The 14,142-nt window shown below is 30.0% G+C and overlaps 2 protein-coding genes across 5 annotated transcripts in view; one reads left to right on the top strand and one right to left on the bottom strand.

The window, feature by feature from the left end:
- LOC145184803 (uncharacterized) overlaps window positions 1–14,142 on the top strand; it is a 115,304-nt gene that overhangs the window by 95,690 nt on the left and 5,472 nt on the right. For 2 of the 4 annotated variants that reach the window (XM_090092112.1, XM_090092115.1), the window contains exons 1-10: window positions 6,016–6,138; window positions 7,921–8,035; window positions 8,551–8,599; window positions 8,778–9,251; window positions 9,449–9,506; window positions 9,666–9,828; window positions 10,014–10,239; window positions 10,358–10,433; window positions 10,529–10,578; window positions 11,159–11,395. In XM_090092112.1, the coding sequence (XP_089948238.1) occupies window positions 8,006–8,035; window positions 8,551–8,599; window positions 8,778–9,251; window positions 9,449–9,506; window positions 9,666–9,828; window positions 10,014–10,239; window positions 10,358–10,433; window positions 10,529–10,578; window positions 11,159–11,395 (1,363 nt within the window). In that variant the 5' untranslated portion in view covers window positions 6,016–6,138; window positions 7,921–8,005. Of the gene's footprint in view, window positions 1–5,642; window positions 5,992–6,015; window positions 7,114–7,920; window positions 8,036–8,550; window positions 8,600–8,777; window positions 9,252–9,448; window positions 9,507–9,665; window positions 9,829–10,013; window positions 10,240–10,357; window positions 10,434–10,528; window positions 10,579–11,158; window positions 11,396–14,142 lie in introns of those variants that run through there. The other 2 variants (XM_090092113.1, XM_090092114.1) reach the window with 2 other exon arrangements.
- Window positions 2,845–4,111, bottom strand: LOC149885705 (uncharacterized). The gene is made up of 2 exons (XM_090093861.1): window positions 3,784–4,111; window positions 2,845–3,677 (listed from the first exon to the last, which is right to left on the bottom strand). The coding sequence occupies exon 2, from the start codon at window positions 3,443–3,445 to the stop codon at window positions 2,930–2,932; it is 516 nt and encodes a 171-aa protein (XP_089949987.1). The 5' UTR covers window positions 3,446–3,677; window positions 3,784–4,111; the 3' UTR covers window positions 2,845–2,929.

The raw sequence follows: 14,142 nt of genomic DNA, 5'->3' as shown, positions 1-14,142 counted from the left end.
CACCTGCTGGAACGTCCTCAATTCCTATTTTCATTTGAATCCATCGAACGTAGAATTCACTAATTGATAATTTTGCGGATTGAAAATCCATCATAGCCGAATGTATTGGTAAAAATGCATCGAAATATTCATCTATTAAACTCCATGAAGCATCATTTAATTTTAATTGGTCGTGTCTTAGCCTTTGATATGCTTCTGCGTTGGTATGGAAATCTTCTATCATCAAAAACGTGGAATCCCAGCGTGGTTCAATGTCTACACGAGGTTTTTTTAGATTTTTAAATGTTTGAATATATGCTACTTTCTTGGATTCGATAGCAACTTTTCTGATGTTATTTAATGCGTCTTCAAACATTGATGTTACGTCCTTAGCAGCTAGCTGACACACATGTGCGCCACAAAACATGGCTGAACAGAACGATCCAACTGATTTTTCAACACAAACAGTTTGGGCTTCACTATAATTCCCTTCTTCATTCTCTAAAGCGCCAATATCGATTTCCTCGTCTTCGAAATCTATAAATTCGTCACCATAAATTTCAAGGATCACTTTCATTTGAACTTGTGCATTTTGAAGAATTTTTGAAGCCTTCGTCATGTTTTTTCCTTGATCTGTGCAAGTTGCGTAGATATCATTAGCACATTTTCCAATTTTTCCAATTACATTTTCTAACTGAGCAGCTAAAATTTCGCCAAACTGTCGACTTTCTTGAGTAAGTATGCCTAAGGTTCTGTCAGCTATTTGCCCGTCCTTCACATATCTACAGCTAACTCCAAACACGTTTCTTCCATATCGCGACGCACTATCAAACATCAACGAGACAAGAACATTTTCAGTTTCTTCTCTTATGAGCGAAAAAATATTTTCACACGCAAGTTGAATGTAGCGTTTCGTGCTGTGACGATTTATAACAATTTTGAATTCTTTGAGTGCATTTTTCACTAAAGACAATTGTCCGATTTCATCAGCTGACGCGAAAGACAAGTTACGGTTCATCATTAACTTAATCATTTCTCTAATTAATTGATTTACATCAACATCCAGCTTGATTCGTTTAATTAATTGAATCTCATCGTTATTTCGATTCCTTGTAGCCGAAGTAGTTTCAACTAAGTCAATTTCGCCAGCTTTTTCTTTGTGTTTTCAAAGAAGCTGATCTTTGAGGTTACTTAACTTGCCTTTGTAAAATTTTTTGCACATTTTACACTTTCCTCCTTCTTTACTAATTTCAAATTGACTTTTCACTTGTTTGTGCAATAAATTATTCTCCATATTTGTCTTTAAATCTTAAGGAAAACAAAAACAGTGACAAGAAAATAGTTATTCCAAGATCTATTTATACCACAGGACAATCGTTTAAACCGCGAAAAATGAATAATTAGATTAATAATCGTTTTTTAATGCGGCTAGGAAAATCGTTTTAATGTCTCAAACGTAGAAGCGAGCATTCCAAGTCGTCATATTTTAGTCGTTTTAATTGACAATTAAATTCAGTGTTGCCAACATTTTTTACATGTGAAATGCCAGAAGCGCGAATGTAAAATGCCATAATAATGCCCTTTTTCATATCGCGGCTGTTTCAAAATGATTCCGTCACTTTATTTTGAACAAATTTCATCAATGAAATCAACTAGTTAATCTTCGGATCGGAAGTCAAAAGTTGTTTTTAATTATCCTTAAAAATTCTTGAGGGGCAAAAATTAATTTCAACTTTTTTTCCAAAATAAATACTTTTTCGAGAACTTAAATTTTTCTGTGTCAAAATGCCAAAATAAAGGTAAATGGCCATAAAGTACCATTGGATAAAAAAAAAATGCCAATTTTCCAAATATTAGCAACCTATAATGCCATGTGGTTTGATTGAGGAGAGCAGACACATAAATATTTGATTCTAAGGCATTTAATTGCCATTTAATTTGTTTGAGTTGTATCATTTACAATCTGAAAAGGGATATTTTCTCTTTAAAAAACGTGTAAGAGAAAAAAAAATTTTAACAACCAAACATTATCATTGATATTTGTTTTATTTGGAATAAATTTTCGGTTAAGATCACTACTCTTCAAAAAACGATTCTGACGGTTCGGTTAAATTAAAAGATAAATTTTGGCCAGAATTTATGCTGTAAATGGTTCGATCCTTTACAAGTTCTACTTTTCTTTCTACTTAACATAATTTCTAATGTGGCACAGGATGCCATATAATAAAAACCACATTCAGTAATAAAAACTAAGTTTGAGACTAAGTTTTTACATTCTAATAAGGGGAAATCGAGACTTGTTTTACTCGTTAAATTAATCTGAAATGAGCAATAAAGTTGTACGATTTTTTCTTCTAAAATAAGAAACAGCAAATGTCTCAGACATGAAATTATGTCAAAATATGTGGACAGAAAAATGTTTCTGACATAATTTATGTCGGCAGAAAATGTCTCAGATATAAAGTTATGTCAAAATATGTGGACAGAAAAATGTTTCTGACATAATTTATGTCGACAGAAAATGTCTCAGATATAAAGTTATGTCAAAATATGTGGACAGAAAAATGTTTCTGACATAATTTATGTCGACAGAAAATGTCTCTGACATAAAATTATGTCAAAATATGTGGACAGAAAAATGTTTCTGACATAATTTATGTCGACAGAAAATGTCTCAGACATAAAATTATGTCAAAGTAAGTTCGCAGAAAAATATTTCGGAAATATTTTATGTCGGCAGAAAATGTTTTAGACATAATATTATGTCATAGTTGGTAGGCAGAAAAATATTTCGGACATATTTTATGTCGGCAGAAAATGTTTTAGACATAAAATTATGTCAAAGTTGGTAGGCAGAAAAACATTTCGGATATATTTTATGTCGGCAGAAAATGTTTTAGACATAAAATTATGTCAAAGTTGGTAGGCAGAAAAATATTTCGGACATATTTTATGACGGCAGAAAATTTGTCTTGGACATATTGGACAGATAACAACTCTGGATATTATTGCAGTAGCACAAGGGTCCATCAATGGTGAAAAACCAAGATAAACCGTTGTTGCGCTTTCGAAAGTGGGATACTTTGACACCAACTGCTAACAAATTCTTTTCTTTCAGTCTTGACGCTAAAAGTTCAGCTTTTTCCTTGGAAAGATACAAGTCTCTAACCAAATCATTCAGTTCACCTTGTGTGAAAACTTTGGGCTCTTCGCCGTCAATATCTGGATCAAAGTCAACATCAGTCGCATCTTGACGTTCAACATCAACAACACATTCCTCTTCAACAGAGTCTAATCCATCAGCTGGTGGTACTGGAATGAGCAGGGTGCTGTCATGAGGAACAGGTCTCATGGCCGAATCCAAATTCGGGTACACAATTTGGTGCTTATTTTTCGACGAAAATCCAGCAGTATTAACAGTGCAAAAATAGTCATTGAAATGTTCTTTTGGTTCCCTCCAAATCATCGGTAGAGCAAATCGAAAAGAAGACCTTCGTTTGTTGATCCAATCTCGTAATAAACTGCAACAACTATAACAAGCCTTATGTGGTGCCCAAGTTTTATCTTGATCTCCCAAAGGACAACCAAAATACAGCTTGTAAATTTTCGAGATTTCTGGAGTGATTTTCTTTCGCTGCCCTGACAATGTAAATTGCCCACAAATGTAGCAAAAAGCGTCTGGCAAATTTTTGCAATTTCTAGGCATTATATAAGTTAATTTTATTGAAATAATTACCCTGAAAATAAAGAAACATTAGTATATTTCACACTTAAACTATATATAAGTGCAAAAAACACACATACATTATCTCAAGATTCAGACGTGCTGGAGAAAAACTAAACACAGATTTGGAATCAGCATGAAAAACTACATCTAGTAAGCCTAAAATTAAAGCTGGTGCAAATTCATTGTTGACCAGTGTAATCGTTAAGCTTGGCTTTCCTCTTGGTGATGAACTCTTGGATGATGATTCGTTAGTTCGCCTTTTGCTGTTTGGATCAATTCCAACTTCCTTCACTATCTACAGAAATAGTGTTTTCGTATGGAGCAGAGCAGTTATCTCTTCTTCTTTTGGCCTTCATTATCAAAAATTAAATCAGGCAACAAAATTATTTTTCATTAGTTTTTAACAAGCTTTTGTTTGTAAGTAAAGAAAAAAATTTGGAAAGGTTTTTTCCCGGTAAGAAACCTATTTTAAACCAGCTGTCATCTTTTGTGTTATGTGATATGTTTGTATTAACATTAATAATATGTTCAAATCAAGTTCACAATAAGAATTCAGTTGGATTTATAATAAATATCATTTAAATAAGAAAAATTTTATGTAAGATGATGTATAATAAAAGAAACCAAATATTAAGTAGTTTTAAGCCACTTTCCTACTGAATTCTTCTTTACTGCAAATACTAACTACTAGTAAAAAATGAATGAACAACAAGTTGAGGGATGTTTTTAATTGACAATTATAGTTGTAAAAATGTGTGCTAAAAATAAGACCGAATAAAACTGAATTAAACTTAATAAATGGAATTTGATCCAGAAGAAGAAAACTTTCCTGTGATTCTTTTAACAAGATCATTTAGAAGTTACAACATGGTGAGGCGGCTTTAAATAAAATATACCTTTTTTTAAAAAACGCCTTTGTTCGACCTTCATTTAACAGAGGGATATTAACAATAAATATATAAATTATGAAGCAGCTGAATTTTTTCTTTTTTAAAAGAAATGCAGTTAAATTTGTTAAGTTGAATAAATCTAGTTTCCAGAACTAATTACCCAGTGCTGTGTTATAAAGCCTCTAATCTTTATCCGGGATGTGCGTACTTAGTCGAATGACTCGGTAAGACAAGATTGGAGGATTTACAGCAAAACTCTGAGTTCTTATATCCTGCTTTTTCGGAGGAAAGGCATAACAGCCATTAAATTTATATAAAACTCTGTATTGCGCTCTTCTCCGTAAAAACGGGGTGTCTAAAAACCCTTTAAAGATATTCATTTACAATACAAGGTCCTGCCTAAAAAATTTTGATAGTTATTTAAAAATGCTTGCCGATAAATTCAATTAAGAATTACAAGTAGTTTTACCTTGATTAAAAGCAGCCGTTTATGGCTTCTTATTTATCGCTTTTTCTTTTTGTTTTTATGTTTGTTCTTGAATAAAAAATTTACTAAGAAAAATATAAAATTTACTTTGGTTCTACTATAGAAAATTTACTTTGGTTCTACTATAGAAAATTTACTTTGGTTCTACTATAGAATATTTACTTTGGTTCTACTATAGAAAATTTACTTTGGTTCTACTATAGAAAATTTACTTTGGTTCTACTATAGAAAATTTACTTTGGTTCTACTATAGAATATTTACTTTGGTTCTACTATAGAAAATTTACTTTGGTTCTACTATAGAATATTTACTTTGGTTCTACTATAGAAAATTTACTTTGGTTCTACTATAGAATATTTACTTTGGTTCTACTATAGAAAATTTACTTTGGTTCTACTATAGAAAATTTACTTTGGTTCTACTATAGAAAATTTACTTTGGTTCTACTATAGAATATTTACTTTGGTTCTACTATAGAAAATTTACTTTGGTTCTACTATAGAAAATTTACTTTGGTTCTACTATAGAAAATTTACTTTGGTTCTGATGAATTTTTAGAAAAAAAGTATAGAAAAATTAAAATAAAAAGTAATGTTCCTTTAAATATTTTATTCAACAGCTTTGTTTCAGCTGTAAGTCGAGTTATTGGTCTTGTTTTTCTTTGTCTCGCTGTTCGATACACCTACAGTCGCTTCAACCTACAAAAGAATATCGAAATATATTACAGAGCTACTTTTCTTTTTTCTAAATCAATTAATTTTTTATAGTTCTCTCTACGTCATATTTTTTTTTCGAAATTCAAAAGCTTCTAGGAATGTTTATATTGCCTAAATTCATTATTGTTTATATAAATATTTTTTAAGACGTACATATTATTGGCAACATCTGTCGATGGTTGATACGTTCGGTAAAAAGATTCTAATTCCCTCTTTATTTTTCTTTCCATTACATTTTTTATTAGATGTAAAAAGTGCAAATTCTAAGTTTGCTTTATAAGGTTATAAGGTTGTGTATATTCAGCTAACAATTGAAGTTTCTGTAATTCACGATTAAGGTTTGTGTCAGTTACAGTTAAAGTTTGTATCAGCTACAATTATATATTACATCATTTACGACTAAAGCTCAATGGAATTGCTTTGTAATACAAATTAATGACTTTTTCTACTATTTAATTGAAGTTTTAAAATTAATTTAAAAGCATTTCTGATTGACTTGCTTCATCTTATACTTTAAACATAATGTAAAAAATAAACTTTGGCGAGTTACTTCAGAAATAAAAAGTTTTGGATGAAAACTTTTGTGATTTTTCTGAAAGCAAATTTAATCAAGAGATCAGATAACAAAAATATAACTACGTTAACTTAATTTGCTCCAAATTTAACGATTGTTGAAGCGGAGTTAAAATTTTGACGGAAGATAATTATCTGAAAAAAAGTCTTTGGAGTGAAAATTAAAAAAAAAGATTTTTAAGCAATAACTCAAGTACTTTATTATAAAGTAATGTGCAACAGCTAGTAATTGACTGATATTTTTCAAAGCTGCTTGATTTGCCATTGATATCATCAAGAATGGAATTTTAAAGCAAAGAATGGTCGCAAGCTCAGCAACTTATTGTTTAAGCAACGTAAAATGTTCGGATTGATACAAGAAACAACTGGAATGACATTAGGAAAAATTAGCGACTTGATTAAAAAGAGTACAAAAGGTTTGGATGTGTGAAAAATCATCTAAGATCAGGAGCAAGGTACAAAACAACATTAAGAACCATTTTTTTTCAGCAAAGCGTCAAACCTACTTGAATAACAGCAGTTGGAATTCAAATAAGCTTGTTGACTATCCGAAACTGATTGAAAGAGTAGATTTTAAGAAAGAGTTCCACGCAAGAAACCATTTCTTTCAAAATAACCCATTGTGATATCCGATGGAGCTCAAGGAAGATAAAGCATTCAAACTTATGTTGCATTCAAGGAGATGTGAAATTTGGTGGGGCAATCTTATTGTTTGGGATCAATGACTTGGAGTGGAAACAGTAAGCTGGAGTTTTTTTAATGGAATTAAGGACTCTGAAGCTTTTGTAAATATCCTCAATAAAAATCTTCTGGCCTCAGCTGAAAAATTGTAAACGGCAACACATTTTATCTTTCAATAAAATAACGACCCCAAGCATAGGTAAAAGCAAGCAAAAGAGTTTTTCATCCAGAAGCAAATTGAGTTACTTGAATGGTCGGCTCAAAGTTCATATCTCAACCCATTTGAACTTTTGGGGTATTCTGAATGAAAAAATTGGCGCACGAAGTCTCAAAAAGAAAGAAGAGCTAAAGATCTTGCTCCAAGAAGCCTGGATTCAAACTGATTAAGATACGAAAAAGAAGTTCGTTGAATCAAAATCAACTCGCAGAAGTCAATAAAGCTAATGGTGACCCAACTCGATAAAAAGTCATAAAAGTTATTACTTGGAGAAAATTTTGATTTAAAAAAAAACTTTGTTCTGTGGAATTCAAATCTAAAACAAAAAATTGCACCTTGATGACGAAAAGTAAACAGCCATAACTAAAAACAAAAAAATCAAAAAAATCAAAAATAAAATTTTTTGTGAGTCTAATAATAAGACACAGTACTGCGCGTAGAAAATCACGTTTCTATAATGAAAAAAAAATAAAATAAAATAAAAAATAAATAAAATAAAATAAAATGAAAAATAAATGAAATCAATAGTTTCCAATAGTTTCATAAATTTTTTACTCAACTTGTATTCAAGTGAATAGCACCAATATTAGCCTCAAATAACTCCGATTATACAAATATATTTGCCAAAAAAAATTGAATTGTTTTATAGCAATGGAGGTTCGACACATTCAACTTGCGTGATTTACTACAAAAATATAAGAACATCTAACCTGGTATAAATAAGTGGCAAAGAAATGGAAATCAAAGCAATATGTTTAGTTAATGTAAGTATGTTAAATCAAGTAGTTACGATTATTTTTGTATCATTTAAGAGTAAATGAGACAAATGGTTCAACTTCGTGATAACATTCAAGAAATAGTTTGTAAAAAGGGTCGTGGGTAAAACTTTGGTCTTTTTTTACACAAAAATAATTCTCTCATTCGCAAAATAAAATTATAGCCGCAAATTTGAATCTGAGTCTCCCTGACTCGAGTTTAGTTAATCAAAAATGAATTTATAAGATATATTTTCCGATTTAAAATGACATTTCTTGTATTGCGTTTTACAACTCAGGGTTGCACATTAAAAATTTCAATTAGAAAAAGATGAAGAATGAAGAAAAAGATTTGTAAACAAAACGTTTTTTGAAAAAGAGCATAGACATTTGCATATGGCAAAGAAAATATCAAAAATGTAAAACCGATCTTTGTTTCAGTATATTCTTATGCTAATGTGTAATGCTTTTATGCTACTGTTAACGTATTATGTAATTATGATATATTTGATATATTATTTCAGCTTTTACTTCTGACCACGGTCAGCGTTCATACATTTGTGGCATCTCTAAGTAAGTTGTCATTATTTGATTACAATTTCAAAGTAAGAATTTTTGTTTTCTGTCTTCCATGTTTCTTCGTTTTTGTTTTCTGCCTCCCATGTTTCTACGTTTAAAGAAATAAATTTAAAGTCAGTGAAATGAAAGAATTCATAGTCAACTCTTTATTTTGCAAATCAATTTTTTATAGCGCTGTTTTCCAAGCAAGAAGAAACTTTTTTAGAAATCGGAAAAAATTTAACAGTTTTACCAATAGTTCCTAAAGAATACGTTTTCACATTTGAAGTGAAACCGCTATCGTTTAAGTCAGAATGGCAAAATGTCATTCACATGATCCCGGTAGCACACTTGGCATTCGCCGAAAAAAACTCTGCTTTTTTTATTGACTCGCAAGGAAAACTTGTTGTAATGTCACCCGTTAATGGCACAACTCTATCGACAGAAACAACCTTTCTGCCATTGATGTCGTGGACTGAGGTTAATGTATCTCAGATATTAGTCGGAGGAAATTTCATATATACCATCTCAGTTAACAAAACAGTTATCTTTACAACCATTAACTTTGATGCTCAAAATTTTTCAAACGTTATTTTGTATGCGGCAGATTTATGGTATACTGTGCAGGACGGAATGATACGACATTTATCTATTAGTCAACCAATAGGTACATTTTTAAAAGAATAATTTACTTATAAAATACCACATAAACGTTCTCTTTTTTTTAAATCAAGTTAAAGAATTTAAGATGAAGTATAAAAATTTGAAAGTCAAAACAAGGTTCATTTAAAATAATCCGTTCTGCATTTTCAAAGTATACGTAAGTTTATATCATTGGAATATATGGTTTTCATTATACTTTAGAACCACAGCTGGTCTACGAATCGCAACTAAACATAACTTACACTGGTATTTTAAAAAGGTAAAGTGTTAGCACTTTTTTATATTATGAATTGCATATGTACTAATTGTAACATTTTTAACAAACGAAAAGATAACGCTAAAGTATCTTTAGGTTAGAAAACTATATTTTTCTTTTTTATATTGCATGTTTACTTTTTTTTTATCTTATGTTGGACAGTAAAATATTGACACTAAATTTATCATTGAAACCTGAATCGAAGAAGAGTTTGGATGTTTTTAATTTGACGATTGAATATTTTTTGCCTCTTTTCTTCACGAATATTTCAGCAAAAGCAGAATCCAATTTCTTAAAGATTGATTCCTTGCGTTCGAAATATATGGTATTCATTCTTTCGACGACGTTTTTTCGAGTTTTATTTGCACATCGAACAAAAATATTTTCTCATAAATAGTCCGAATATTTTATTTGAACTATTTATGAGAAAACGTTTTTGTTCGTTATCATATCCTAATTGAACTTCTAAATCCTTACATTTCTTTTCTTTTTTTTTTTACGTATAAACAGTGGATTGGATTACTTACAGCTAATGACTCGATTTCGCATGGCATAAACGCAACGCTCGACTTCTCAAAAGTTCCTATCAATGGCATGTACATGGAGATACCAGTGGAGATTTCTTATAAAAATTTTGCTGGCAAAAGATGGACTCAATACAAAAAATTTCACAAGAAAATTAATTCCTACGAATACCACGACAAGAACATTTTAAGAGAGTCTCTCACTCTTCCAGGTTTCAGGCACCATTTATCCTTCATCAATAACAACCATTTTATTATCACTTGGGTTTTTAATTTACAAAGAATATTTTTTGTTGACTAATTTCATTAATTATTGATACTTTTACTTAGAGAGCTACGGTCGAGGAATATATTGGGATAAAACAAATTGTCACATCTACGTTTGCATGAATCAACACGTCAAGAAGTACTCAATAGTTTTTTTCTTTATTTTTTTTAATTTTTATTTTTCTTCAGATTTGTTTCAATATGCAAATAAATTATTGAGAAAATGGTTTTTAGTACGAAGTCTGCTTGTTACTATTCAAATAATTTGGGGCTGTTTTGGGCAGGTATTCAATTACTTTATGTCTAAATATTTATCATATAAGTTAAAGGAGATCTACTACTAAGCACTTACTATAATCATGAAAATAAAGAGTGGTGGTCTGAGGAGCATTTTTTTTTTATTTTGAACCCCATCATGATATGAGAATTTTTCAAATTTTAAGCAATATCTAGAAAGGGTTTTTCCTTATACAAATTCATTTGATATGCTGACACCATATTTGCCGATAGATCCTCTCGTAATGAAACAAAAAATAGAGATTTATCACCTACCAACCAAAACAATGCCAATGCTTTCGATAAGACTGTCAAAATATTTGCAAAGTTGAGAGTACAAAAACCCTTTCCGTGTATTTGAATTATTAAGAGAGACACAAAAACACCAAATGAACTTATTATTTTGCCCTGTTTCTCTCGTAACTCTTTTCGAAACATCCCAACCACTCTTTACTGGAATAGGTTGACAAAGTTACAATACATTTTCATTGACGTTTATGGTTTGCTACTACAGCTACTAAAAAGGTTTTAGAACAAACAGGGAAGAGGTTGTGCACATCTTCTTTACATGATTTTTTATGCTTTTAGATTTAGACATCCGCATAGGTTCTATACTTGGACATCACTCGATTACCTCTGAATTACATGCCATACACAGGAACCAGAAAACCTACTTGATATTTAAGAACTCATACAAGGAGTGGTTCGTTTTAACCAACAAAGACTTTTCTGAGAATTCGGCTAAATACATAGATGCAAGTATGCGAAATAAATTGGAAGGTGACGATGATCAAATATTTACACTTGGTCCAAATCAGTGGAAAGGTAAGCTTTTCAGAATATATTATTTTATTCAGTAAAAATTACCTCAATGCACAATAACTTTGTCTATTTTTACATTTTCTTTTACAGAAAGTTGACAGTAAATTCGTTTAACGAACTTATGACTGCGGAAATTAAAAATAAAAATGTCCTGCGCTTTTTTACGACTTCAAAAATTAATATTTTTCTAGATAATGATTACAACTACAGATAAAAAATAATAGAAAAAATATCGTGAGCGGTTTTAATAACATTGACGGATATCACCTAATACCATTTTTAAAACCAAAAAGTTTGTAACTTAACTTTTTACGAAATAGTTGTAAATTGCGTTGAATTTGATTGGTAAGCGTTGCTAAAATTTTTTCGAAGCACAAAGTAAAACATTAGTTGCCTCCAAAGACTTGTACCAACAATATGGTAAATTCAAAAAGTAACTGCTTTTTAAAGGTTCATTAGAAACTTCATACTTCGATAAAGGATTCAAGAGATATATTAGTTTACATAATTATCACTAGCCTGTGTTCAAAATCTGGTAAATTGGTAAGAGATATTCTTGCACAATTTCAGGGTGCTGAGTTTGAAAAGATAACTCACTAAAAAGGTAATCTAGTATCAGGTCACTTTCTGAAAAGCAAATGTAAAAAAGACAATTTTATATGTGCAATGAGACATAGAAATATGCAAAGAAAGCTGTAAAAAATATACTCTCAGTTGAATATAAATTATTCTGACCATTGAATTTTCTAATTTCCACTTATAGCACATTTGAAAGCAAAAAATTTACAATAAACTTTAAACTTAAGATTTTTAAATATACAATGAACTTTAAAGTGAAATCCGCAATTGATTCTTCATTCAAAATTCCTGAAATTGTTTGAATTTTAACTAACTTTAACTATTGTAGCTTAACTTGCTTGGGTAAAGTCAATTATATATATATATATATATATATATATATATATATATATATATATATATATATATATATATATATATATATATATATATCAGAAAGTTCGATGGTAAGAATATTTTATATTCAACTGCGAGAATATTTTTTACAGCTTACTATGCACATTTACCTCGCTGTTTTTGCTTCCGTACAAGTTTAATAGCTTACTCCCAGGGAATGTCCCAGGGAATGGTATGGGAAGTCCGAAATACCTAACTTAACATAGTTGTTAATAAAAACTTGAATTTTAAATCAAGTTTGCCATCTTTTTCGAAAAAGTTAACTTTCAGTAAATATCTGTCTTTGTTCTTTGAACCTACCCTTGAATTTATATTTGTCAATAATGTACTAATGTATGTATGTATGTATGTATGTATGTATGTATGTATGTATGTATGTATGTATGTATGTATGTATGTATGTATGTATGTATGTATGTATGTATGTATGTATGTATGTATGTATGTATGTATGTATGTATGTATGTATGTATGTATGTATGTATGTATGTATGTATGTATGTATGTATGTATGTATGTATGTATGTATGTATGTATGTATGTATGTATGTATGTATGTATGTATGTATGTATGTATGTATGTATGTATGTATGTATGTATGTATGTATGTATGTATGTATGTATGTATGTATGTATGTATGTATGTATGTATGTATGTATGTATGTATGTATGTATGTATGTATGTATGTATGTATGTATGTATGTATGTATGTATGTATGTATGTATGTATGTATGTATGTATGTATGTATGTATGTATGTATGTATGTATGTATGTATGTATGTATGTATATACATAGGTGCCGACTTTTGATTTTGAACACGGGGGTGAACAGAAATGCTAGGAGGCAAAAATCTCCTCCTTTCCTCCCTTCCTTAATCTACTAACATCATTTATGGATGACCCCTAATTCAATAAGAATACAAAAGGCTATGATCTATTTGAAATGCAAAAAATAAGAGACAAAATTGATTTTATTTTTCATACAAGTTGAAAATAATTGAGAAAGCTACTTGGTATAGTACACATATACTTATTTAAAAATATAAGTGATAAAAAATTGAGCTTAAAAGAAGACGTTCTTACATGAATAATTAAAAATATATATTTTTTATTAACTTATGAACTAATAATTTTTTCAGCAAAAGTATTGCTTCGAATTGTTGTCTTTTTTTACTAATTCATAACCAATCTTCCCCATTTCTAGAATATCCGGTTTTTCATTTTCACAATGGATAATGGACAAGTATTTAACCTCCTCTGGGTTATTGTATTTCTTAAAATATGTTTTCCTTCTTCTTAACAGAAAAAGATCGCTCTGTAGTACATGCTAATTGGAACCCATAATTAAGTGCACGAACTTTTTTAGCTCTGTTAGATGAATCATGCTATTTTCATTACATTTTAAACCATTAAAAATATCCTTAAAAGATACTGCTTTTAAATGTTTGGCTTCAATTATATCATGAAAAATGTCCATATGCAATTTAAGTCAATCTACATTTAGACCATTTTTGTAAAAGTCACAAATTTCTTTTGGAGAAACTTCTAAATTAGTTAAACTCTACATTCTGCATTCAATATCAACAATTAGGAGTCAGAGGTTAACCTTTATGCTAATCTAATACATACGACTTTTGACAATATCTGCAAGAGTTGGACAAATTAATTGAAATACCACTAATATAATAATAATAGCTCGGCTAGAACAGAATCAATAACTTCTTTTATTAAATTTATTGTAATGTTCTTTTGCAGAGAAAATTTGTGGCT

The sequence above is a fragment of the Hydra viridissima genome, unplaced genomic scaffold (genome assembly GCF_058129835.1).
Source record: "Hydra viridissima isolate aposymbiotic clone 2 unplaced genomic scaffold, HvirCarnegie_v1 scaffold_7, whole genome shotgun sequence".
Classification (NCBI taxonomy): domain Eukaryota; kingdom Metazoa; phylum Cnidaria; class Hydrozoa; order Anthoathecata; family Hydridae; genus Hydra; species Hydra viridissima.
This window is presented reverse-complemented; position numbering and strand designations above follow the sequence as displayed.

Excerpts from the sequence above, each read along its gene's own strand:
- LOC149885705 (XM_090093861.1), bottom strand. The coding sequence starts at position 3,445 with ATGATTTGGAGGGAACCAAAAGAACATTTCAATGACTATTTTTGCACT.